Here is a 26,818-nt window from a genome sequence, read left to right as displayed (position 1 = left end):
CCAGCAGGCACGACTGCCTGTTCAAAGTGTGTCTCAAAGGTTGTAAAAAGCTGAAAACAAACTCTTAGACATACGAATGTTTAGAGTGGGATTCATAAGTTAGCTAGCCAAAGCTCATTTTACAGATTGAACTAAAACCCAAAGGAGTTTTTAAAAAAAGGCTTATTTAAGCCTGTTGGTTCTTAGTAAGAAATACATGAACATCTTCTTTGTCACACACCAATAAACACTTGTCTGTTGCTTCATAGCAAGTTACTATAAATTAAGCAGGTTAAACAATAACTGGATGTTGATTAACTCAACATCCATTTGCGCTTTAGGTCAGAAGTCTGGACTGCTTAGCTGGGTTCTCTGCTTAGGCTCCTAAAAGGCTGATATCAGGGTGTTGGCCAGGTTGAGCTCTAAGAATCTGCCTCCAGGCTCACTCCTTAGGTGGGTAGAATTTATTTCTCTGTGATTGTAGATCTGAGGTCCCTGTTTCCTTGCTGGCTGTTAGCCAGGGGCTACCCTCAGCCTCTGGAAGGCACTCACATGGCAACCTCCAAGCCAACATACTTGGCTTAGAATCCTTTCTGCACCTCTGATCTCTTCAAATTCCTTTTACACTCCCAGCCAGAGAACTTATTATTTTTTAAGGGCTCTTGTGATTAGATTTGGCACACCTGGATAATCTCTCCTTTTCCATATAAAGTAACATAATAGGAATAATAGCAAGGTGAATGTCATAGGGACTGTCTTAAAATTCTGCTTATCACAGCACTTTATTTACTTGATTGTACCTAATTCTCATAATACCTTTTGAGATAAGTGATAGTATTCCTATTTTATATTTGAGAAGTCAAAGACTTAAGGAAAGTTAAATAATTTACTAAGGCATGGCTTATAGATGGCAGAGCTGGAATTTGGACCCAAGGCTTACCAAAACCTTCCTTATCACCACTTTTCTACAGGACATAACAAAACTTGAAACCACGTTCACACTCTTCTGCCCAGTGAACTGTGGACTGCACCGGCTGTGCGCCCTCCCAGTGTGGCACTTTTGCAGCATAGACATGGTTGTGGACAAAAATATTGTAACTGTGAGCTCTTCTTTTTTTCAATGTACCAGTAATTACAAAACAAGAGGGAAATAAAAGGTTGAGGATACCTGATATTGATACTTATCATATAAAAACTACTATCTTCTGGGCACACTTTTAAGTAATATTGAGAAATAATAAATATTTATGAAATGCAAGACAGAAACCCAGGATATCAAGTGTATAGCCAATTATTTCATATTGAAAGTAGTATCATTGGAACCATAGATCATTTATTATATAAGTAATAGAATAAGTAATAAAATTATTATTTTATTTAATCCTCGATAAATCGTTTCAATAAAACAGTTGCATTTTACAAGAAAAGTGTTATTTGAATGACTATAGTATACATCTATCCAGAGAATTTCTGATTGGGTTAGAGCTGACTGAAAACTGAAAATTCCCCACCATAAATGGATTAATGCTTGTGTTGAATTCTATAACAGAGGCCCACTCTTAAGTCCATATATGTATATCCCTGTTGTAAAAGGGCAGCTTCCAACCCTTTTAAATTATTCGTTTATAGCAGTGTCATGACCATTCCGTTAAATCACTACGACTGCTGGCAGTATGTCAGAGCACTCCAGTTGCTACTACTTGCCTTGGAAAAATAATAATTTTTACAAATAGTGCTACAAAAATAACTTCTCTTTTGAGAAGCTATGAGGGATTAGTTTCTTGACTGCTTTCAGCTTGAAACTGTAAATGTATCTACTTTTCTGAGCAGTGCTTTTGGTAAGTTTTGTACTCTGTTGAACTTAACTCAAGAACTCTGAAATTGTAATATAAAATTATGAGTATACAGTTCTGATTTGTCTTGCATATTAATCTTTGCATGTGTATATGTTAACAGCATTAAACTTTTTAGGACAAATAGCCCTCCTCACCCTACCCTATATCATAGAGCTTCCCAGTCTACCAGTCTACCCTCACATCTCTTAGAAAGTCATATAAAAAAGACTGTTTTAAGCTAACTTAATTCAGAGTCTCCCCCACATTTCCCCTTCACACAACTTTAATTAACCCCCCCATGGGAAACATGGGCAGAAATGCTATAGGGCAGTTTAGAAGATTTAGAGCTATGACGGCTGTGCTAAGTATGGGAGCTGATTTAAATACTCCCCTCAAACGAATAGCTCAAATTTAATAAAAATAAACTTTTTAAGCCTTACATATATCATCACAAGTTATGTGTGAGTTATCTGAAGAAACATACTGTACAAACCTTATAAACATAGCCCCTTGCACATGGATACACTGCTCACCTATGCCATTTTCATTTTATTTTCAGGTTGGTCTAAAACCAATTTTTAAAAGTTCCTTGTTTTCTTAAATGTCCTACACATCCTCAGACTTTCTCTTAAATAAAAAATAGCAGTATGTCTCTCTTCCCTAATTTCTCAACAAAATTTCCCGTTTAATAAATTTATTGACTATTTTCTAAATGACTTGAAATTTCCTAAAAGATATTTCTAAAAATAAGAAATTAATTTAAATATGGGAGATTAGAATCTAAAACACTGTAGACTAAAACCCCCAAAACCCATTTTTTAAAACCTGGATAAGTAGTGGATAGTGGATAGTATTTCCACAAGGATAGCTCTTGGCACCTGGCCCAGATTTTATGGGTTTCTTCTTGCCTAGTGGTTTGTAACTGTCCCTTTTTATTGCAGAAATGGAGCTCTGGTTTTAGGAGTCTGGAAGGAATGTAGCCATTCCAGCTACTTCAGTGATGACAACTCTCTGGCTGAAAGAATCATCCCACCCTTCTTGAGTCACATTCTTGCCAGTTCTGTTATTGCAGGTCACAGTGTTGGAGTAAGGATGCAGATGAGGCTTATAGTAAATTGGGATTTTAAAAGCGATCATGAATCAATCATAGGTTTTCCCCACTTAGGAAACTGCTAATCAGGCATAGGCTGACTCCTTTAGCTACTACTTCTTCCCTCATCACTGTGCTATCAGAGTGGTGTCTTAACCTGAATTTACTTGCTTAATAAAGTTGTATTGGATAAGTAAATGGGTAGACAGGAATATAGATTTTCTCAGAATGTAAATCTTCTAAGAATAGCCAAGACTAATAAGAAGTATAGAGACAGCTAGTATGTCATTGGTTAATACACTTTTTTTATAACATTTTCATAGTGAATATAATTTAACCATGCTACAGCTTGTCATAGTATAGTTAATGCTTTAGAAAGTCCACAGGCTTTGGTTCACTTACTCTTTTACTATTAATGCTTCAGATTTTAGAATCTTACTTTCTTTATTTCATGGCATACATGTTATATTGGTGTACACCTGGATAATAAACATTTTTAAAGGAACTCCAGTATTTATCAATATCCTTGTAAATTATTGCTTCCTTCTTTAGTCAGTCACTTTGCTAATACCAGGATGCATGCCCATAGTTCACAGCCATATAAGGAACTATTTATTTATATAAGAACTAAATTCCCAGCCCACCTCTTTCCCCTCAGGAAGGTGTCATTTTAAACTTGATCCAAAAGCACTGTGATAGTTTTATGAATAATTAGATTGTTTTTGTTAACTGAAGAACAAGAATGAAGAACATACTGTAGTAGGATAGTATGCTCCTTTCCAGCAGATGAAAGTATGAGATAACCAGATGGAAGAGTCTTTTATAGCTGAACTAGAATATGCAAACTATTCAGCAAGTTATTACCAAATAAAGAATTCTGACCGATGTGTACACAAGGGAGGTATTTTGCCTCCCTACCCGACATGTCTTGACACACCGTCTTTCTGTCTCTTTCTGGGACTGTATAAGTCCAGTGTAATATTTTCATTTTGCATACCTCACCTTAAGAAAAAGAGAACATAAAAATAATTATTTAATTATTTGTTATTTGGCAAAGTGTTTAGTTTAGGTCTGTGTTTGTTTTTTTTGGTAATTTTCTGATGTAGAGAAATCCAATGATTTATATAAATTTTAAATACGTAAGACTTAATAAGCTTTTAATGATGCTAATACATTTTTATATGGTCGATTTGAGCATGTGTCATTAACAGTTTAGTTTCTCCCTTTCTGATGAATCCTTACCACTTGTATTTCTTTGAACTTTCTCATTGCTCTGATTAGTAAAATGAATGAAGTGGCAATGGCAAGGTTGCTTTCTTGCTTCAGATCCTAAAATGAATGCACTAAGTATGATGGATGCTGAGTGCTTGTGGACTTTTTTTCCCCAGAAACCCTTTCTAAAGTCCTAATTCCTTTCTACAACTAAAGTAATCAGAAGAAATGTTAATATGTATTGAATGTTTTCTGTATCCGATGAGAAGCAAACCTTTATCAGTTTTTGTTATGTCTTTATTTTCCTTTTTACTTTGGGTTGTGTCTGAATAATTCCAAACCTCTTGAGTTAAACACTTATTAATTTTTATTGTTCTTTCTGATTTGAGCATACCTTAATTATAATTAAACTCCAATACTTTGGCCACCTCATGCATCGAGTTGACTCACTGGAAAAGACTCTGATGCTGGGAAGAATTGAGGGTGGGAGGAGAAGGGGACGACAGAGAATGAGATGGCTGGATGGCATTACCAACTCGATGGACATGTGTTTGAGTGAACTCCAGGAGTTGGTGATGGACAGGGAGGCCTGGCGTGCTGTGATTCATGGGGTCGCAAAGAGTCGGACACGACTGAGCGACTGAACTGACTGACTGAACTAACTGACTGACTAATTATAATTTTCCTCCTCAGCATCCCTTTAGTTGTGTCTTGTAAGTTTTAGGAAGGAATAGTTTTGCTTTTTTTTTCCTAAAATATTTTTTTGTTTTAATTTATATTGTAATTCTTTTCTTTCAACATTTAATTTTTAAGAGTCTTTAAGTACTTTGTAATGTTTTTGTTGATGATTTTTACCATAACTGCATTCTGTTCAGCTTATCTGGTTGATAATCTGCCCTTGAGACTTGCTCTGTGGCATAGTAGATGTTCGGTTTTTCAAAGTGTTTCAAATAGTTGTAAAAAGAATGTATATTCTCCAGTCACTGGATATAATGCTTTCATGTGCCTCTTAGGTCAGGCTTGATACTTGTGTTATTCAAATCTTTATCTCTGATTTTTTTAAATCTCACCATAATGATGGATTTGTCCATTTGCTTCTTATAGTTCTGTTACTTTTGCTTATATATGTTGAAGTTAGGTTATTAGGTTGTATTTAGTTAACTGTTATAGCAGAGAAGTGTTTTTAAATATTTGTTACTGTGAAGTGACTCTGATACTTATTAAGGGAAAAAGCCTTAATTGTATAGATATTTGGGCTTCCCTAATATCATGGCTCAGTTGGTCAAGAATCCACCTGCAACATGGGAGACCTGAGTTCAACCCCTGAGTTGGGAATGATTGCCTATAGAAGGGAAAGGCTACCCACTCCAGTATTCTGACCTGGAGAATTCCATGGACTTAGTCCATGGGGTCACAAAGATTTGGACACAACTGAGCTACTTTCACTTTCAATATATGTAACAACGTTTTGCTGGCATTTGCCAGGTTTATCTTTTTGCGTCATCATACTTTTCATCCTTTCTATGTGGTTAAAATTTAAGTGTTTCTTAAACAGCATATAGTTTAACTACTTTGTCGTATTATCCTTCTGAAAGCCTTCATCTTTTAACTGGAGAAACGAGTCCATTTATTGTGACTGTTGACATGCTTGGGTTCTATCAACCATCTAATTTGTGCTTTCTACGTGTCCTAAGTTCCCAGGTTTATTTTTCTCCGATCTTGTTTGACTAATTACATTTTCATATTTTCATTCCTTTTTGTAATAGTTAGAAATTACATTTCTTTCTTTAGTTATCTAGATATTTTAACATACATAGTTAACAACATCCAATGTTAATCTATATCTTCGGTGTCTTCAAACAGTGTAAGGATATTAAAATGTTTTTTTAACTCTCAGATTTCTCCCTCTAACTTACATGCTATCATTGTCCTGTATTTTAGTTCCAGCTTATATTTTTAATCCCACAAAGTCTTTCTACTCTCTGTATTCCTCTATCATCTTTGCCATCTTCTGCTCCTGTACCAGGCTCCCTCCTGAGCCTTCATGTCCCTCTGCTCTTCCCCCAGGAGGTGAAAGTGCTCTATTCAACTTATTCCCTGACTTCTAAATTTATATTTTCCACCAGGCTACAGTTTCTAATAATAGATCTGTATACCTGTAATCTACTTGATATCTTTACCCTGTTTTATAGGCATTTCAAACTCATTATTTTCAGTTTGGATAGATTTCACCAATGTTTTCATCCCATTCCTCAGTTCTATTCTTATTTTGCTTTTATGATCTAATAAATTTCATTCCTTTTGCCATCTTACTGATCCCAGAAACCTGGGTTCAATTTTTAACTGATTCTGTCTTCCCTTCATCACTGTATTCACAAGGCTTACTTTGTTTCACATTATTTGTTTAGTCACTCAGTCTTGTCCAACTCTTTGCACCCCATGGACTGTAGCCTGCCAGGTTCCTCTGTCCATGGGTTTCCCAGGCAAGAATACTGGAGTTGATTGTCATTTCCTTCTCCAGGGGATCTTCATGACCCAGAGATCCAACCCAGATTTCCTGAGAGTCTCCTGCATTGCAGGCAGATTGTTTTACCACTGAGCCACAAGGGAAGCCCAGTTTCACATTAAGGATATCTTAAATTTGTTCCTTTCTTTTTATCTCCACTATCAGATACTTCAGTGCAAGCTATTACACATCTTACCCAGGCCAAAACAGTAACCATCCAAGATGTAAATTCCACTTTTGAAATAGCAGTAGAATCCCTGTTCCTTAGGACCTTGCAGACTGGATACACCATTGACACGTTAACTGGTCTTCCTGCTTTAAGTTACATCTATTCCTAAGTCATTCTCCATATGGCAGGTATTGCAGTTTTTGAAAATGATAGATCTAATCATGTTATTCCATGATTTAAAAGCCTTCAGAGCCTCCTGATTGCTCTTCCAATGAAAGCCAGACTTCTTAATATGCCTTACAAGTCCCTGCATGATCTCAGGCTTGCCTACCTTTCCAGCCTTGTCACTACCCAAGTAACTTAGCTCACTGTAGTCATACATACCAGACTTCTCTGATCATAGGGCCTACGGGCGCAGTCTCCTAATACAGGACGACCACACATACTCTTTCTACCCAAAATGTCTGGAGGCTTTTCTTCTCCTGTCTTTACCTCTTCACACACACACACACAGAGTTCACGTGCATTTTACACATCCTTCAGATTTCAACCTAAATATCACTTTCTTAGGAGTAATGTTCTTATGGAGTCCTTTGCTCAGCAGTTCCAAGTCAAAATTATATCCTCTCAAAGTATTCTGTGATTATCACAAATACAGTTATAGGTATGTGTGTGTGTGTGTGTGTGTGTGTATTTGTTTAATGTCTGTCTCCTCACCAGGTGGTAAGCATAAGTTCTAGACTGTCGGAGACTGGGCCTAATTATTTTCATCATTATGTCTTAGTATCAGGTACATTGCTTGGATAATGGACACTCATATATGTTGCATCAATGAAAAATTACATGCCACACCAGATTGGGGAAGGGAGATGGTGTCTTTCAACTATAAGAAGGGAAGAGATTTTATCTGTCTTTTATACATAAGGGAGCACAGGTTAGGTGGTCACTAAATGTTTTGAAGAAATAACAGAAGGGGAAAGGAAAGGGAAAGGAAGAGAAAGGAAATGAAACATGAGAAAAGAGAGAAAAGGAAATTGGAAAGGGGACAGGAAAGAAAATGAAAAAAAAAAAATAAACGTAAATCTTGAGTTACCACCCTTGATGAGAAAAGTTATATCAACTTCTTTATCTCTCACTTAGGGGGGAAAAAATGGGTAATGGCTGCTATCATGCAATAAAATATGAAAATGCTTGCTGTGATAGTTTTTGGTGATTTTGTTTTATTTACATATCTGGTTGAGAGAATGAGGAATATCACATGGCGTTACCCTCAGCCATATCCCCTTGAGCATGCACTTTCTAATCAAAACCTTTTTCAAAGTCTTATAAAGCGAAGATGCATTTTTATGTTTCCTTACTTAAATTTATGGATAGCTACTTGTAATCCCCTCACCCCCACCTGTCATAAGACTTGACTTTGCATACCATTATAAGGAATATTGGTAAAAATATATTATAAACTATATATGTATGATTGATTAAATATAATTAATCATTGCCTGCTTATCTCCAAAATTTTAGAAAAATATGTCGTAATTGCAAGTGTGGCCAAGAAGAGCATGATGTCCTCTTGAGCAATGAAGAGGATCGAAAAGTGGGGAAACTTTTTGAAGACACCAAGTACACCACCCTGATTGCAAAGCTAAAATCAGATGGAATTCCCATGTATAAACGCAATGTTATGATACTGACCAATCCAGTTGCTGCCAAGAAGAATGTCTCCATCAATACAGTTACCTACGAATGGGCTCCTCCTGTCCATAATCAGGCATTGGTAAATAATAAGGGGGAGGGAAGTCCCTTTATTAAAGTTCCTACGCTACTTTTTTAGGGCAGTTCCTTTAGTGACCTAATTGACCTCAGGTCTGTTATTTTTCTGGGGTTCCCATTACCTTGACTTGCAACTTCTATTGGACTTTTGGAAGTAAGATTAGATATCATAGGATTTTTCTCACTGCATAGATAATCAGTGTTAACCTTTTCAAAGAAATGGCATGACATTTTCAGTAATTAAATGAAAAACATGTTTTGTATAAAGCTAGTAACTTCTTTGTTACTTACTTGAAAGGTGGTCAACACTATATTTCTTTTACTCTATAAGGCAAAAAACCCTGCAATTTTGTGTCAGGCTCCTTCCACTAATATAATAACTAGATGAGACATTTGGAAATCTTTTAAGACAGTTAAATCATGAGAATGAATCTTATGATATCATTTTCTTATAGAATACTGGTGATCCTTAGGCCATTCTGAACATGTGGCTTAAAAAATTGTTTTCTTTTGCAGTTATACAGTTGTGTTTTTGTTTGTTTGGGTTTTTTTTTTAATGAATTTTATTGGAGTATAGTTGATTTACAGTGTTGTGTTAGTTTCAGGTGTATAGCAAAGTTTAAAACAAGTAAACATTAGTAACCCAAGTCTTTACAAATTGAAAAAAAAAAGCTTTACTTTCATGAAGAAAAAAATGTGTTCATTTTTACTGACTAAATCTATTTATTATATGATTTTTAATGTATTAACATCTAAAGATAACTTGTATTATGAAGATCAGTTGTTATTAATGGATAAAACTGACTTCTTCAGTAATTTGATTCTAATGAGTGTTATATAGTATTGTTTGTCTGGTAGCCAAGGCATCTCCCGATTAACACTGGTCTCCTTTGTGGTCTAGGCCAGGCAGTACATGCAAATGCTGCCCAAAGAGAAGCAGCCGGTGGCAGGCTCAGAGGGGGCACAGTACCGGAAGAAGCAGTTGGCAAAGCAACTCCCTGCCCATGACCAGGACCCTTCAAAATGCCATGAGTTATCTCCCAAAGAGGTGAAGGAGATGGAGCAGTTTGTGAAGAAATACAAGAGCGAGGCTCTGGGAGTAGGAGATGTCAAACTCCCCCGTGACATGAACACTCAAGGCCCCAACAGAATGTACATCCCTGGAGGGGACAGAAGCACCACGACAGCAGTAGGGGCCATGGAGGACAAATCAACGGAACACAAAAGAACTCAGTATGTAAGTAAAGCAGTCATGATGTTAGCCCATTTGGTATATTTTACAGGTTCATTCCATTTCTTTGAATTGTGGGAGACTGGTGGGGAAAAGTTGCATTCCTCTGTTTCCAGAAGGGAGTAGATGAGGGAAGTAAATTGAATTATAATTTTAGTTTAGGCTTATTTTAGAGAATTATCATGTATCATGTTTGAAACCTTGGTCTAAAGCCAAGTTTTCTGATTATCTGTTGCCAAAGTTAATTACAAGTGTTATGCATACACAGCAGTTAACATGGTGTCGTGCTGGAATAAAACATACAATCTAGAATCTGTTTCTAAACATAATTTTGCTGTTAATTGTGTCTCTCTTCCCATAAATAAGAATAATATATGCTTAGGTTAATTCGGTTTTGCTCGTGAGAACATACATAAAATTCAAACTTAAATATGTGGATATACAGTCAATCATACTTTCTAAAAATGTCTCCTAAGACAGGGAAATTGAAGTCATTTTTATGCTTTGAAAGTAGAAGAAAATTGTGACACAGTGGAACCAAAAATAAGAACTAAACTTACTGTTATGTATTTCACATCGATCCAGTTAGCACATCAACCAACCAGGCTTAGTCCTATATTAAAACAAAACAGAAAAAAAAAAAATGATACAATAAATTTTAAGGTAATCATTTTTTAGAGACCTACTTAAAACTGAAGTGCAAATTACTATTAGCCTTTTTCCATAAGCAGCTTTGATTCAGTAAACAGTGCTCTGTTACACATTGGGTGCAAGAATCACGTTTGGAGAACCTGGAGAAAGCCAAGAGATTCCTTTTCACAAATACTAACACTGTACTGCCTACATGGACAGATTACTAATTTCAGTAGAAATTATTTCTCTTGGAAGTGGTTTCTCTGAATTCCTGCTGGAACTGTTGATGAGAAGCGCCGGCCTTGGATGACTGGATTGTTCTGGCTGGTTTCCCTTTCAGTCTTGCTACTGCTGCAAACTGAGTATGAAGGAGGGCGACCCGGCCATCTATGCTGAAAGGGCCGGATACGACAAACTGTGGCACCCAGCTTGTTTCGTCTGCAGTGCCTGTCATGAGCTCCTGGTCGACATGATTTATTTCTGGAAGAATGGCAAGCTGTATTGTGGCAGACATTACTGTGACAGTGAGAAACCCCGGTGTGCTGGCTGTGATGAGGTATGTTCTCTCGGGTCACCCGCATGCAGGCTCCCTTTTGCATCTTCCAATGGTTCCCTCACCATGCTAACCAGGCCTCCCTTAGTGAGAAAGCAGAATGAATTAACCCAGTATCATGTGCTTTATTTACATCCAAAGAAGTTGAATGAAAAAGATGTTTCAGTCATTCTGAATGCCCATGTTAATTGTGTTGACAAATGAAGACTGTCCAAATACCTAAAACATTGATTCAGACTAAACCAAGTAATCATCCAAGTTCAAGCTTTAGGTTATCTTCAGACTTCAAACCCCCGAAAGTAGACTGATGTTCTTTGTGGATCTAAATCTGTTGTCTAAAGAACCTAGCTTGGTCATTTGAAGCAAAAAGGAAAAAACATGATTGATCTTATTTTTATCCTCTTCCTAGCTGATATTCAGTAACGAGTATACCCAGGCAGAAAACCAAAACTGGCATCTGAAACACTTCTGCTGCTTTGACTGTGACAACATCCTAGCTGGGGAAATATACGTGATGGTCAATGACAAGCCCGTATGCAAACCCTGTTATGTGAAGAACCACGCTGTGGTAAGAGACACCTTGGGATTCGGTAGCCTTGACCCGCTTTATTTAAGTCTCTTACAAAGGAGAAACAGAAAGTACTACTCTCAAATAGGAAACAGGTGAATTCTACCATAGGGTGTTAAAATCCAGGTAATTCAAAAACAGTACATGCGTTGACTAGGATGAACCATTTCAAGATTCTATATGTGCAGTTTACACTAAAGTGCTACTTGATAACCAAATCTCTACCAAAAAAATCTCTTAATGGGAGTAAGATTGATTGATTCTCATCATACAGATCAGCTTTCACTTAAATTAAGGTTTTTAGAGACTGTTCATATGCCTTAGCTTTATTTGAATGTTTATGTTTCTGTTCATGTTACCAGATCTCGCACTGTGGCTTTGTTTTTGCTACCTGGAGATTGTACAGTGCCCTTTCTTAAACACTCACTGAATTAGTATATATGTGAAACAAAATTTGACTTGCATGTTTATTTGCATAAGCCAAACATTCAAATATTTAATGTGAAAGTATATATATATATGTGTGTGTGTATACACACACACACACACAGACACACACACGTATGTATACATATAAAATCTACCATGCTTACACAGAGCTTCTATTGCATGATGGCCCAGAGATAGATAAAGAGTAAAGAGTTGACCATATATCGTAAAGCTTATAATCCAGGAATATTAAAAGGATAGATGTTTACTTTACACGCAGGTAAATAGGTACTAAAGATCTCCCTGAACTATCAACTAGAGGAGACTCCTGGCTGAGGAATATAATGACATATTTATATACTTCTAGAACTATGATATTATTAATATGAAAATAAGGTTAAGACGTTTTGGTGTCAGTGCCGATTTTCAACATTTACCCATTGCCCTCAGATATAATGTCAGCTGTCATTTTCTTTCAGTTCTGCCTCATCAGTGTATCTCAGGTTCTCACAGTTACAGCTATTCTACCTCAGAGCTTTATTCTTTTGTCCTTGTGATTATTATAGCGACCTCAAATTGGGTCTCCCCACTTGCATTCTTCTTGTTCAAAGCTACCTTCCATAATGATGGAAGATAATCTTTCTAAACTGAGAATCTGATCATCAAGCCTTTACTCAGTAGATCCAGCCCCTTCTTAACTACCCAGCCACTTTTTCTAGTTGTTGTTCAGTCGTGTCCAACCCTTTGTGATCCTGTGGACTGCAGCAGGCCAGGCTTCCCTGCTAGTTGTCTAACCCAAATCATACCATTTCCCAAGTTACCTGCATTTCGTAGTTTATACTGTTCTTTGTCTTATACTGACACTCATTCCTTTGTCTGATACATCTTCCTATTCTGTTTTTATTTATTGATTTTTGATTGTGCCACATGGCTTGTGGGATCTTAGTTCCCTGACCAGGGATCGAACCCAGGCCCCTGGCAGTAAAATCACCAGGTCCTAACCACTGGGCTGCCAGAGGATCCCCTCCCTGTTTTACCTGATTATGCCTGCACACTCCTTCAGACTCAGTTTAAGCTTAACTTTTTCAGAACACCTTTCCCGATTCCCTACCTATGTTCCACCCCTTTCTCTCTGGCTAGACAGGATGTCTCTGTTCCCTTGGGACTCTTTGTGTACTTGTCCACATGTGTGATTGTCAGTATCACTCATCTGTCTCTTCCACCAGACTGTAAATAGCTGGAGCGTAGAGATTCCTTCCATTTCCATACCCTCAATGTCTGCACTTAGGAAATGTTTGAGTGACTGACTTGTGTTTTAATATTTCTCATTTTCTTTGAGGGTCAACATGAACCCTCCTTATATCTGAGGATACGATGTTGAATCACCATGCAGTCTAATAGATCATTTAGCTTAAAAAAATGCTCTTTGAATGTAGTTGCATCAGTTTCTCTACAGAAGAGGATTATCATAATAAGCAATTCACTGTATGGTGTGTTACCTTGGCCTCAAGGACTAGAATGTAAACTCCATGAGGGCAGGGATTTTGTCTGCTCCTTTTCTGTTCTATTTTCAACACTAGAACAATACAGTAGGCACTCCTATTTATAGAATAAAGCTTTTAACAGATGAAGCTACTTTGTTATTAATACAAGCTTTTCTCCATTATGTTGCAGTAGTTATTGGAGAGGAATAACTACAGAGAGAATGCAAGAAACTCTAAATTATTTAACGTTATAATATAGCATGATTTATTTTAGAAGGTGTACTTTCTCAATAAGATACACTATTGCCATGTGCTTAATACTAAAATGAATATTCATCACCTGAACAAAATTTAGGTGATAGCAGCATGCTAAAGGATATAAAAGTTGGAAGATTGTCTAGTTCTGGGCGTTGATCTGCTTAGATCTTTTAATGTAAAAAAAAAAAAAGGAGCGAGAATATAAATTATTTTTAGACCTGAAGCTAAAACCTCAACTCAAAAAAAGGACTTTTCTGAAGAAAAAATTAACCTGGAAGGAGGAAAGTGGGAAATACACTTAGTGTGTCTCTGCGTGGTCTCTGGAATTCCAGTCTCAAATGGCCACCCTAAGATTTCATATCTCTGATATTTCACAGGACCCTCCTCCTAGAGAGCAAGCGTCATTATCAATTTTTTAATTTTATAATGTATATACAAATAAAAGAAATAGGAGGAATTGAAGGAAATAATAACATATTGGATTATTAGCAGTTTAATTAAGAATGCAGGATAATCAAATATCAAGCATAAAGTGGTGAATGAAGTCCATCAACTCCCTTACCGGTCCTGGAGTCTCCAGACCCTAGTTGAGACCTGGGCAGCTTTCAGATTTATGAAGAATTAGGGATAGGGATCCAGAGAAGGCAATGGCAATCCACTCCAGTACTCTTGCCTGGAAAATCCCATGGACGGAGGAGCCTGGTAGATTGCAGTCAGTGGGGTCACGAAGAGTTGGACACGACTGAGCAACTTCACTTTCACGCAATGGAGAAGGAAATGACAACCCACTCCAGCGTTCTTGCCTGGAGAATCCCAGGGACAGGGGAGCCTGGTAGGCTGCCGTCTATGGGGTCGCAGAGAGTCGGATACTACTGAAGCGATTTAGCAGCAGCAGCAGCAGCAGGGATAGGGATCAGTAGTTTTTACCTGGGGACATGTCAGATTTGGGGATGAATGGCAATCAAATTATTAATAAACATAAATTTTACGAAGCCCACAAACCCTACATTCTATGCTATTTCAGTTCAGTTCAGTCCCTCAGTCATGTCCGATTCTGTACGACCCATGAACTGCAGCACGCCAGGCCTTCCTGTCCATCACCAACTCCTGGAGTTTACACAAACTCATGGCCATTGAGTCAGTGATGCCATCCAACCATCTCATCCTCTGTCATCCCCTTCTCCTCCTGCCTTCAATCTTTCCCAGCATCAGGGTCTTTTCAAATGAGTCAGCTCTTCGCATGAGGTGGCCAAAGTATTAGAGTTTCAGTTTCAACATCAGTCCTTTCAGTGAACACCGAGGACTGATCTCCTTTAGGATGGACTGGTTGGATCTCTTTGCAGTCCAAGGGACTCTCAAGAGTCTTCTCCAACACCACAGTTCAAAAGCATCAATTCTTCAGCACTCAGCTTTCTTTATTGGAAAAACCATAGCCTTGACTAGACGAACCTTTGTTGGCAAAGTAATGTCTCTGCTTATTAATATGCTGTCTAGGTTGGTCATAACTTTTCTTCTAAGGAGTAAGCGTCTTTTAATTTCATGCATGCAGTCACCATCTGCAGTGATTTTGGACCCCCCCAAAATAAAGTCAGCCACTGTTCCCACTGTTTCCCCATCTATTTGCCATGAAGTGATAGGACCGGATGCCATGATCTTAGTTTTCTGAATGTTGAGCTTTAAGCCAACCTTTTCACTCTCCTCTTTCACTTTCATCAAGAGGCTCTTTAGTTCTTCACTTTCTGCCATAAGGGTGGTGTCATCTGCATATCTGAGGTTATTGATACTTCTCCTGGCAATCTTGATTCCAGCCTGTGCTTCCTCCAGCCCAGCGTTTCTCATGATATAAGTTATATAAGCAGGGTGACAATATACAGCCTTGACTTACCTATTTGGAACCAGTCTGTTGTTCCATGTCCAGTTCTAACTGTTGCTTCCTCACCTGCATATAGGTTTCTCAAGAGGCAGGTCAGGTGGTCTGGTATTCCCATCTCTTTCAGAATTTTCCACAGTTTGTGTTGATAAAGGCTTTGGCATAATCAATAAAGCAGAAATAGATGTTTTTCTGGAACTCTCTTGCTTTTTCGATGATCCAGCGGATGTTGGCAATTTGATCTCTGTCTCCTCCGCCTTTTCTAAAACCAGCTTGAACATCTGGAAGTTCATGGTTCATATATTGCTGAAGCCTGGCTTGGAGAATTTTGAGCAGTACTTTACTAGCGTGTGAGATGAGTGCAATTGTGTGGTAGTTTGAGCATTCTTTGGCATTGCCTTTCTTTGGGATTGGAATCTAGACTGACCTTTTCCAGACCCTTGGCCACTGCTGAGTTTTCCAAATTTGCTGACATATTGAGTGCAACACTTTCACAGCATCATCTTTTAGGATTTGAAATAGCTCAACTGGAATTCCATCACCTCCACTAGCATTGTTTGTAGTGATGCTTCCTAAGGCCCACTTGACATCACATTTCAGGATGTCTGGCTCTAGTTGAGTGTGAATGATCACACCATCATGATTATCTGGGTCATGAAGATCTTTTTTGTACAGTTCTTCTGTGTAATCTTGCCACCTCTTCTTAATATCTTCTGCTTCTGTTAGGTCCATACTTTTTCTGTCCTTTATTGAACCCATCTTTGCATGAAATGTTCCCTTGCTATCTCTGATTTTCTTGAAGAGATCTCTAGTCTTTCCCATTCTATTGTTTTCCTCTATTTCTTTGCATTGAACGCTGAGGAAGACTTTCTTATCTCTCCTTGCTATTCTTTGGAACTCTGCATTCAAATGGGTATATCTTTCCTTTTCTCCTTTGCTTTTCGCTTCTCTTCTTTTCACAGTTATTTGTAGGGCCTCCTCAGACAGCCATTTTGCTTTTTTGCATTTCTTTTTCTTGGCGATGGTCTTGATTCCTGTCTTCTGTACAATGTCATGAACCTCTGTCCATAGTACATCAGGCACTCTATCTATCAGATATAGTCTCTTAAATCTATTTCTCACTTCCACGGTATAGTCATAAGGGATTTGATTTTGGTCATACCTGAATGGTCTATTGGTTTTCCCCACTTTCTTCAATTTAAGTCTGAATTTGGCAATAACAAGTTCATGATCCGAGCCACAGTCAGCTCCCGGTCTTGATTTTGCTGACTGTATAGAGCTTCTCCATCTTTGGCTGCAAAGAATATAATCCATCTGATTTTGGTGTTGACCATCTGGTGATGTCCATGTGTAGAGTCTTCTCGTGTTGTTGGAAGAGGGTGTTTGCTATGACCAGTGCGTTCTCTTGGCAGAACTCTATTAACCTTTGCCCTGCTTCGTTCTGTACTCCAAGGCCAAATTTTCCTATTACTGCTATTTAGTATGTTAATTTTTTTTAACAAAACAGTTTCCTTATTTGTACATAGAACAGTAGTTATCAGTTTTTAAAAATTGCAGTGAAAACATGAGTTTTGAAAGATTATAAAATGATCTAAAAGTATTATTATTTAAGGGCTGAGATACAGAGGGTAGATCATGATCTAAAATCAGGGGAATAAAAAATTGAGTGTGAAAACAACAAAGGGCTACATTCTAAATGAATTACGAAGCTATAAAAATGAATTTATACAAAAGCAATTGCTTGTATGGTGCAGCTTCAGATTAGGAGTCACTGTAATCAAAACAGTCATTTTTGTTGTATTCAGGATCGATCATGCAAAGATCTCCCCTGCTTCTCAGGGAAGACTGGATTGACATAAACTGTGAGATAAGGAGTTAGAGTCTCTGTAATTAGAAACCTTGTAGTAATCTAAAAATATAGAAAGTATTACTATATTGCAGGCCTCAAGTGGGTATCTGTACCAAGGCCTCACACCACATGCTAAATCAGTTCACCCAGTGAGTGGCAGTCACACGCCTGTGACCCTGCTCAACCCATCCACTTTCATCACACAGGAATTCCTGACAATCACATTAGAGACCAAGAGTGTGGAAGATTAGCCACTTTTATGTAATGCTGGACAATCGTACTGGTTTCTTCATTTGTTGTAAAATATTTAGAACGAAAATACTAGGCAGTTTCATTCGTAACACACATGAACAAGAAGGCATATGAACTGTGTAATGTTTTGGAGCTCTCAGTTGGGTAGTTTTGTCTTCTGCTATAATAATGCCAGTTATTCATTTATTTTCTTGCTAATCATGTTCATCTAAAGAAGAAAATTATGTGTGTTTGTGGGTGTGGATGTGTATATCTCATATTTATTTGTACATAACATACATATATACTGAATGGCATGTGGAATATAAGTGCTAATATTCCATGATATTTGATTTTACATAAATTACGACGTGACAGAAGAGATATTTTTAGTGTACACTAATTATTCTCAAACACTGTCGGTATTTTTGATTGAGTCCTGAATTAGTTTGAACATAGTTTTCACCTGTGTGTGCTAAGTCACTTCAGTCGTGTCCGACTCTTTGCGACCCCGTGGACCGTAGCCCTCCAGGCTCCTCTGTTCATGGGATTCTCCAGGAAAGACTACTAGAGTGGGTTGCCATTCCCTTCTCCAGATTTTCACTTACTGCTGTCTAGAAATTAGTAGTGTTAATCATCTCACGTGTCATAGGTAAGACTGGTAAAATTATCACTTCAGAGCTTTAGTGAATGAGGAAAAAATCTTTTTAATAAAGACTATTTTTTTAGAGCAGTTTTAGGTTTATAACAAAATTTAGAGGGAAATACAGAGATTTTCCCATATATTCCCTACTCCCACACATACATTGCCTTGTGCATTACCAACCTCACTCACTAAAGTGGTACATTTTTTAACAAGGATGAATCTACATGGACATATCATAATCACCCAAAGTCCATAGTTTAGCTTCGAGTTCACTCTTGATGTTGTGTATTCTCTGGTTTGGACAAATGGCATATATCCATCATTGTAATATCATACAGAATATTTTTACTGGCCTATAAGCCGTCTGTGCTCTGCCTATTCATCTCTTCAACCTGCCTGTCTCCTACTCCATACCTCTACCAACCAATGATCTTTTTATTTTCTCCCTAGTTTTGACTTTGCTAGAATGTCATACAGTTGGAATCATACAGCATATAGCTTTTCCAGATTAGTTTCTTTCACTTAGTAATGTGCATTTAAGTTTCTTCCATGGCTTGATAGCTCATGTCTTTTTAACTCTGAGTAGTATGAATGTGGAGACTTCCCTGCTGGCTCAGAAGGTAAAAGCATCTGCCTACAATGCAGGAGACCTGGGTTCGATCCCTGGGTTGGGAAGATCCCCTGGAGAAGGAAATGGCAACCCACTCCAGTATTCTTGCCTGGAAAGTCCCATGGCCAGAGGAGCCTGGCAGGCTATGGTCCATGGGTTCGCAAAGAGTCGGACACGACTGAGTGACTCTTCACTTGAGTATGAATGTATTACAGTTTCTTTATCCATTTACCCACTGATGGACATCCTGGTTGCTTCTAGATTTTGGCAGTTACAACTAAAGCATCATGTGCAGGTTTCTTTGTGGACATAAGTTTTCAAGTCATTTAGATAAATACCAAAGAGCATGACTGTTGGAGTATATAATTAAAGTATGCTTAGTTTTATTATAAGAAACTGCCAAACTGTCTTCCACATGAGTTGAAACATTTTGCATTCCCACCAGCAATGAATGAGAGTTCCTATTGTTCTTGCCAGCATTTGTGATATAGGAAAAATCATAAAACTTAAAAAATATATAACTGCTAATATACAATCTAATAGATACAGTGGAACCAAACACACTGCTTTGGAACTTCAAGACTTTCTGCCTTGAACACCCATGGGTTATCTTAGAAGCATCAAGTGCTGTTTGGACTTCACCTGTTATTTCTGACGTGCTCCGCATATAACTATGAAGGTTAACTAGAAGGTCATTTTCAGTTTTGTATCTTTGAGGTTGTCATTCTTGGTTTATTTTGCCATCTAAAGAAATGCGCTGTTTGTTCTAATGTGAAAATGTTAGCATCACAGATTGATCTCTCATCCTCTTCTCTTCTTTGTATAACTGCCTTAACAGGTATGTCAAGGTTGCCACAATGCCATTGATCCCGAAGTGCAGCGGGTGACCTATAACAACTTTAGCTGGCACGCGTCCACAGAGTGCTTTCTGTGCTCCTGCTGCAGCAAGTGTCTCATTGGGCAGAAGTTCATGCCAGTAGAAGGGATGGTTTTCTGCTCAGTGGAATGTAAGAAGATGATGTCTTAAGAGGAGAGCACCAAGCAGTATTGAGCCCTAGCTATCCAGAGTGGTCTGCATTTCTACTGTAAAATGCAATTTGGAAAAATAAAAGGGGAAAAAAAGAAACTATAAAGGAAACCAGGAAATTTTGTTCAGTATCTTTCTTGGATGTTTTTCCTAACCAAATTTTTGCATCTCAATTTTTAAAACCTGCTTTAAACATTTAATTTTTAAAATGGTAAAGAATTTTACCTTTCTTTGGCTTTCCAGATGTAAAATCTTTTGAGTTGGAAGCTTGAGTTTAATGTCTTCATATTCCTACCTTCTTTGTGCCAAACACAGTATATATGAAACACTTCAAAGTTAGTGTTTGAATGGAAAGATGAGCATTTCATGTTTTATATTCTTTTTCCCTTCTTGTATAAAATGAAAAGGAAATTAAACTTGCTCTAATGCCAAGGCTCTATGTTTATTGCCTCATCTTATTCGCTGAATTTTGTAGTGATACACAATGAATTCTTTTGGCAGAGAAAATAGAAATGCAGCTTAGTATGAAGCACTGTTATCATTTTAATGTCTATGCATTTGCTATTTCCTAACTGAGAGATGGCTTTATTGCATATCTCTATTTTTTTTAATCTGCTCTACCTCTCAGTATTCTCTTTGTAAGCTGATGACCTCCATTCGTGGCCTTGAATATTTTATTGTCACATGTGGCTTCCACACTTTTTACTTCTATAGATGATTTTTGGCAAGCCACTCATTTATACTTTTAATCCAAAGAACATGTATACTTTTTTGTATCCAAGAAACTATAACTTGTACTCTTTGCACTTGGCTGTGTGGTTTGAATAGATTTTTTTGCATGGTTTCCATTCTTTTCTAATGGATACTGTCCTATGATATGATGCCTGTTCGTGGATATATAACAAATGTCTTCTTTGCCTGTATACTTCCTTCCTTAGGTATTTCTAATGTTTATTTTTCCTTTTCTACTTCCATACATAGCTATGCACTATGAAAATTAAATGGAATGAATGATATATGTATTATTCAAAATAAAGTCTCTTTCACTTTAATAATTATACCTTTATTTTTTGTATCTTTTTCATTTGAGAGCCAAAAAGTCCTTCTGCAATTAAGCAGTTGTTACAGCAGGGGGCAGTGTTTCCAAGGATAAAAAAATAACCTGACAAAGAAGGGCTGCTTCCTGACAAAAGAGAACAGAAACTAGACTTTTCATTATGGTGAAGGGATATGTTTTGTGAACTTCATAATAAGCGAAAGAATTTAAATAGTTGGTTTTCAAGTCATGCACGAGTTTTTCTTTCAGAAAAAAGAAAGTGTTATTTTAATTGAAGTCGGGAAAGCTATGTTCTTTTGAGGTAAGTCTAACAAGTATTAACTCTTATACTCAAATTGCAACTCTGGATTTCTGTGAATTTTTTCACAGCAGCCTATTGTGAAAAAGGAATCAAACGTGGAATAGTTGCAGCTTTGTTCTTCCTAATGTTAGCAGGTTATAAGATATTTTTTTTCTCAGTCTAAAGCATTTGTCACAGTAGAAGTAGCACTTTTCTCTGGCACATACCCAGGATAATTTGATTATTTTTCAGCTCATATTTGTTTTGCTAAGTGTTTCTCCTAAATTTTATATCCCACATCCCCATCCATCCCAACTCCACACTTATTAACATACCAATATCCACATTTATTCCCTCTCTGCATTATGCTTTCCTCAGCCGTGAAGAAGTGAGCTGAACACGTCACATTATCCAAGAAGTAATCTAATCCTACATATAAATTTAAATGCTAATGTCACAGATATCCATCATTGTCTATAAATATCACTTTATGCTTTCTCTCGTTTACCTTTGTCTCAAATGGCAAAAGATATGTTTCCATTGCATTTTTTCTGTTAAGTTTAACAGCTTAATTTTCCCAAACATGGCTAAGTAAGAATAAACTGAAACAATTTCTCTGCATGTTAACAGAACTGTTCTTCACAGGTCTGCCTGCACAGCCTCTACTCTCCTGGAGCTGAGATTGAAGCAGGCTGTTTTGGAGATGTAGAGGCTCAAGAAATTTGGTTAATTCCATCACTCACTACAGGAGCTACTGATTGCATGAATATTAGGTATTTCCTAGAAGAAGAAACTACTTTGCCTGAGGGATACAGAACCTTTCTTTTGATTCATTACCCTGACTTAGTTTTACTTTGGCCTTGTAATACAATAGAATGAACTGTAATGTAATGCAAGAGAATGTGCACCATTTTCATTGTTCATCACATTTTTTTTTTAAAGGTTCTTCAAATACTTTGCCCTTTAAGCCCTTAACAAGAGAATAAGATGGTTACTAGATTCTATAAGATTTTCTTTTCCTCTAGCACTCAGAATATGGTCACCCCATTTTATATAGTCATCACTTTATATTCTGCATTGACTTCAATTCTAAATAATGGCTTGCTTGATACAGGTGCCAGCATTAAATCCTTCCCTTGCAATGGGGAAAAGATAAGAAAGTAATATTTCTATCTGAATGTGTGTATTTTTTCCTTCAAAAATAGATATGAAGAATAACCTTTTGGCCTACTTACTTCCTATGGGGTCAATAAATGGAAATTTCTATCATCCAAATCCCATTTAAGTTATATTTTTCAAATATGTAGCTTCTCCCTTTTTTTGTACTCAGTATAGCAGTCATTTGACTAACATGTCTGTGTATTGATAATTAGCAGTTGAGAGACCCTTAGCCTGAAAGGGACTAGATCAAGAGGGACAGAATATGGAATATGAACCACACAATAAAGGTACCACAGACAGTAAGAAAATAAATGCCTTTTCCCCTCTTATTCACCTGTTCAGCAGTGAGTACTTGAGATCAGAAATGTTAGATGCAGAAAGAGAAGGGAGATATTTCTTTCCTGAGACCCAGGAAGTTCGAAAGAAGATTCTGACACATCAGTTGGTGCAGTATATTGAAGTAATACATTTATCATCCTTATTGGAAGAATCAGACATATTAGAATGACTTATCATGAACTCATTCACAGAATTTGCATATCCTATTCATCTTTTAAGGGCTTCCCAGGTGGCTCAATGGTAAAGAATCCTCCTACCAATGCAGGAGATGCAGGTTTAATCCCTGGGTTGAGAAGATTCCCTGGAGTAGGAAATGGCAACCCACTCCCATAATCTTGCCTGGAGAATCCCATGGACAGAGGAGCCTGGCAGGCTGCAATCCAGATTGCTTCAAAGGGTCGGATATGACTGAGCACACATGTATTCATCTCTAAGCAGAAGGATTTTGCTCTTAACCTTTGAATACAGTTGTAATTTTAAGAAATCGGTGTGTTTTTGTTATCCAGTCCCTTTAAGAAATACAAGTTGCTCAAGAGACTAGTCATCATACTTTTTGGTATGGTGTCTTTTTTATTTAAGTTTTATTTTTGGAAATGAAGAGCTGAAGGTTGTTTTTCCTTTAATCAACTCTAGCTGAAACTTCTGTGACTCTGAAGTCTTCAAGCACAATTTCCAAATCTGACTTTGAAGTATTTCAGCCCAATTTCACCAAAGTCAAGAGATTCATTACTGACTCATTCTTAAGGAATTTTTAACACGCAGTGTTTAAGCTCATCCAACTTCACCATGGTTACCAAAGAGACACCACAGCCCAAGATGAGCATTAAGCCTTTGTCTTAAGATGCCCTGGCATATCTGAACTTGTCTTCTGGCTGTTCACTTAATTCTTCAGAAAACTTATGACTCCATCAATGTTTCCATAAAATAGTACTTTACCACACATTCTTGCTAGATATGTTCTGCCCCTCCCTGACCTCTCCCAAGTGAGTGTTCAATGAGAACTCTTAACATTGAACTGGATATTCACATACATGAAAGGAGTCACTGGGGTACATGGGTGTGTTTTGAGCAAACAACCTAAAACACATTCTTGTTTGATTAATGAGTTTTTTTTTTTTTTCATGTATTTACAAGATGCTTAAATAGCTTTAGCTAAGTGTGTTGTCTCTTTCATGGGCTGACAACATATCATTGTAGCTTCTATTTAATCTGATAATGTATTTTGAAACCCTCAAGACATCATTAACCTTTCATATTGTTTTGAATGGCATTTTATGCTGACATTTTTAAAGGAGACTATTGATTTTTCTTCAGTGATACTTTTCCCCACGATAGCTTGACCTTCAGACAATAACACAAACAACTTGTACCCAGGTATCTTTATTAGAGCCAGCCATTGAGTGCAGAAACATTTGAATTGACGTTCCCAAGTAGTGACCAACTTTGAAAGCATCATGGCATAGGTTCAAAGGAGGGCTGGGGTTAGGTGTCTAGAGACCTAGCTAAATCCCCCTGCTCCTCTCTCTCCTCACAGTTACACTGCGTAGAACAGAGGAAAGCTTGTTGGGTTTGAGGAGTCTAGGAAACAACAGGACTGAGTGTGGGTTGGACACTACAAATATGCTGAAGTCACCAAGGGCAGTAACGTCAAAACTGGGAAAGGAGTACGTTAAGGCTCTAGATTGCCACTCTGTTTATTTAAGTTACATGCAGAGTACATCATGTGAAATGCCAGGCTGGATGAATCACAAGCTGGAATCAAGATCGCTAGGAGAGAGAACAAACCCAGACATGCAGATGATATCACCCTAATAGCAGAAAATGAACTAAACAGCCTCTTGATTAGGGTGAAAGGAAAGTGAAAAAGCTGGCTTAAAACAACATTCAAAAACATTTGAGTGGCATCTGGTCCCATCATTTCATGGCAAATAGATGGGGGGAAAAGTAAAAACAGTGGCAGATTTTATTTTCTTGGGCTCTAAAATCACTGTGGGTGGTGACTGCAGCTATGAAATTAAAAGACACTTGCTCCTTGGAAGAAAAGCAATGACAAACCTAGACAGCATAGTAAAACGCAGAGACATCACTTTGCTGACAAAGGTCCATATACTTAAAGGTATGGTCTTTCCCTCGTGGCAAAGTGGTAAAAATCTGCCTGCAATGCAGGGGTGGCAGGAGATGCAGGTTCGATCCCTGGATTGGGAAGATGCCCTGGAAGAGGAAATGGCAACCCACTCCAGTATTCTTGCCTAGAGAATCCCATGGACAGAGGAGACTGGCAGTCCATGGAGTTGCAAACAGTTGAACACAACTGAAGCAACTTAGCATGGTTTTTCCTGTAGTCATGTACAGATGTGAGAGTTGGACCATAAAGAAGGCTGCAAACCAAAGAACTGATACTTTGGAACTGTGCTGGAGATGACTCTTGAGAGTCTTTTGGACTGCAAGGAGATAAAATCAGTCCATCCTAAAGGAAATCAACCCAGAATATTCATTGGAAGGACTGATGGTGAAGCTGAAACTCCAGTAGTTTGGCCAGATGTGAAGAGCCGACTCACTGGAAAAGACCCTGTTGCTGGGAAAGATGGAGGGCAGGAGGAGAAGGTGGCGACAGAAGATGAGATGGCTGGATGGCAGCACCCACTCAATGGACATGAGTTTGAGTGAACTCTGGGAAATAGTGAAGGACAGGAAGCCTGGCTGCCGTCCATGGGATCGCAAAGAATCAACAAGCCTTAGCAACTAAACACCACCACTATCAAGAATAACAGTAGGGGAAGTAGCAGAGAGAAGAATGAGCCAGAGGCTAAAGCCATGTTAAAACATGAAGGAGTGCGCTGGAGTTGATGGAGCATGGCATCTAAGGATAGAAATAGGTGGTCAAGTCTGTGGCCATGTACTAGATACATTTTAAAGAGCTGTGACTGAGGAAACAAAAAGGAATTGACATGAAACAAAGAAGGATTTGAGGGGCTCCTGGGCACAGAAGTCTTTTTATGCCCCATTTGTTGCAGGCTAGACTCCAGTCTCCACGGTCTTCTCTGAGTTCCAGAAGGCAGATTTGGACACTTGCTAATCAGAGGAGAAGCAGCCAAGAAACCACGCGAGGCAACATTAAAGGGACCAGAGACGCTCTTCAAGATTAGGAGACCAACCATCCGAGGCCCTGCAGACACCCTCATCTTGTCAGCTGCTGCTAAGTCACTTCAGTCGTATCCGACGCTGCGCAACCCCATAGACAGCAGCCCACCAGGTTCCCCCATCCCTGGCAACCCCATGTAAACCCCATTTTTGCTATAAAACTCCATCAGATTCCCCAAGGTTGTGACACCTAGCTTTCGAAGGCAGGAGCTCACTTGTCCTCCCTTTGCATGGCCAAACAAGCTGTTCTTTACTCAAACACTCTCTCCGAGATTCCGTTTTGCATTGGTGTACAAAGAGGCTGAGCTTTTGGCATCAGAAATAACAATGGAGAATGAGGAAGATACCTACTCCACTGGCATTTCAGAACTCCCATATGGGAGAAAAGTAGCTGGCCTCTGCTTGAAAGACTTTGAGGGATAACCAGGGATCAGTTGGAGCAAGATGAAGCTCTTGAGAGTACAAAGGAGTTTGCAGTTCATAGAAGTTGAATTTCAGAGACCCCAGAGGTAAAGTTAAGGAGTGTAGGAAGGAAAAGAGCCAAATTAGGAAATTCACAAGGGAGAATGGATATCAAGTTTCCAAATGAGGCCAGAAAAATCTAGATATCTGGGGTAAACAGGACTGAGGGGCATACCAAGGTTAGATTGCTAGTGAAGGATGCACTTTTGGCTGTAAATAACTAAAAACACAGCTAAGATTAACTTAAAGACCAGACATAGGCTAGTCCAACTTTGGCTCAGAACAGGCTCTTTTTAATCTCTGTGCTCTGCTATCCTCTATGTGTTGCATTCCATTCTCAGGTTTGTCCTTCCATTCAAGCACCACTCCCTCACATAATAGCATCCAAGATACAGAGCAGAGAAAGGGCAAAAGGTTATTTTACTTTC

At 38.1% G+C, this 26,818-nt stretch overlaps 1 protein-coding gene across 1 annotated transcript in view; it reads left to right on the top strand.

Annotated features, from left to right (window-relative positions):
* Window positions 1-21,008, top strand: part of TES (testin LIM domain protein) — a 67,464-nt gene extending 46,456 nt beyond the window's left edge. Inside the window, exons 3-7 of the mRNA XM_055420822.2 lie at window positions 8,313-8,565; window positions 9,463-9,798; window positions 10,766-10,981; window positions 11,388-11,546; window positions 19,762-21,008. Coding sequence (XP_055276797.1) covers window positions 8,313-8,565; window positions 9,463-9,798; window positions 10,766-10,981; window positions 11,388-11,546; window positions 19,762-19,950 — 1,153 coding nt within the window. The 3' untranslated portion in view covers window positions 19,951-21,008. The remainder of the gene's footprint in view (window positions 1-8,312; window positions 8,566-9,462; window positions 9,799-10,765; window positions 10,982-11,387; window positions 11,547-19,761) is intronic.
* Window positions 21,009-26,818: the final 5,810 nt, after the last annotated feature.

The sequence above is a fragment of the Moschus berezovskii genome, chromosome 3 (genome assembly GCF_049115385.1).
Source record: "Moschus berezovskii isolate FMDL1 chromosome 3, NW_MosBer_1.0, whole genome shotgun sequence".
Taxonomy (NCBI): domain Eukaryota; kingdom Metazoa; phylum Chordata; class Mammalia; order Artiodactyla; family Moschidae; genus Moschus; species Moschus berezovskii.
This window is presented reverse-complemented; position numbering and strand designations above follow the sequence as displayed.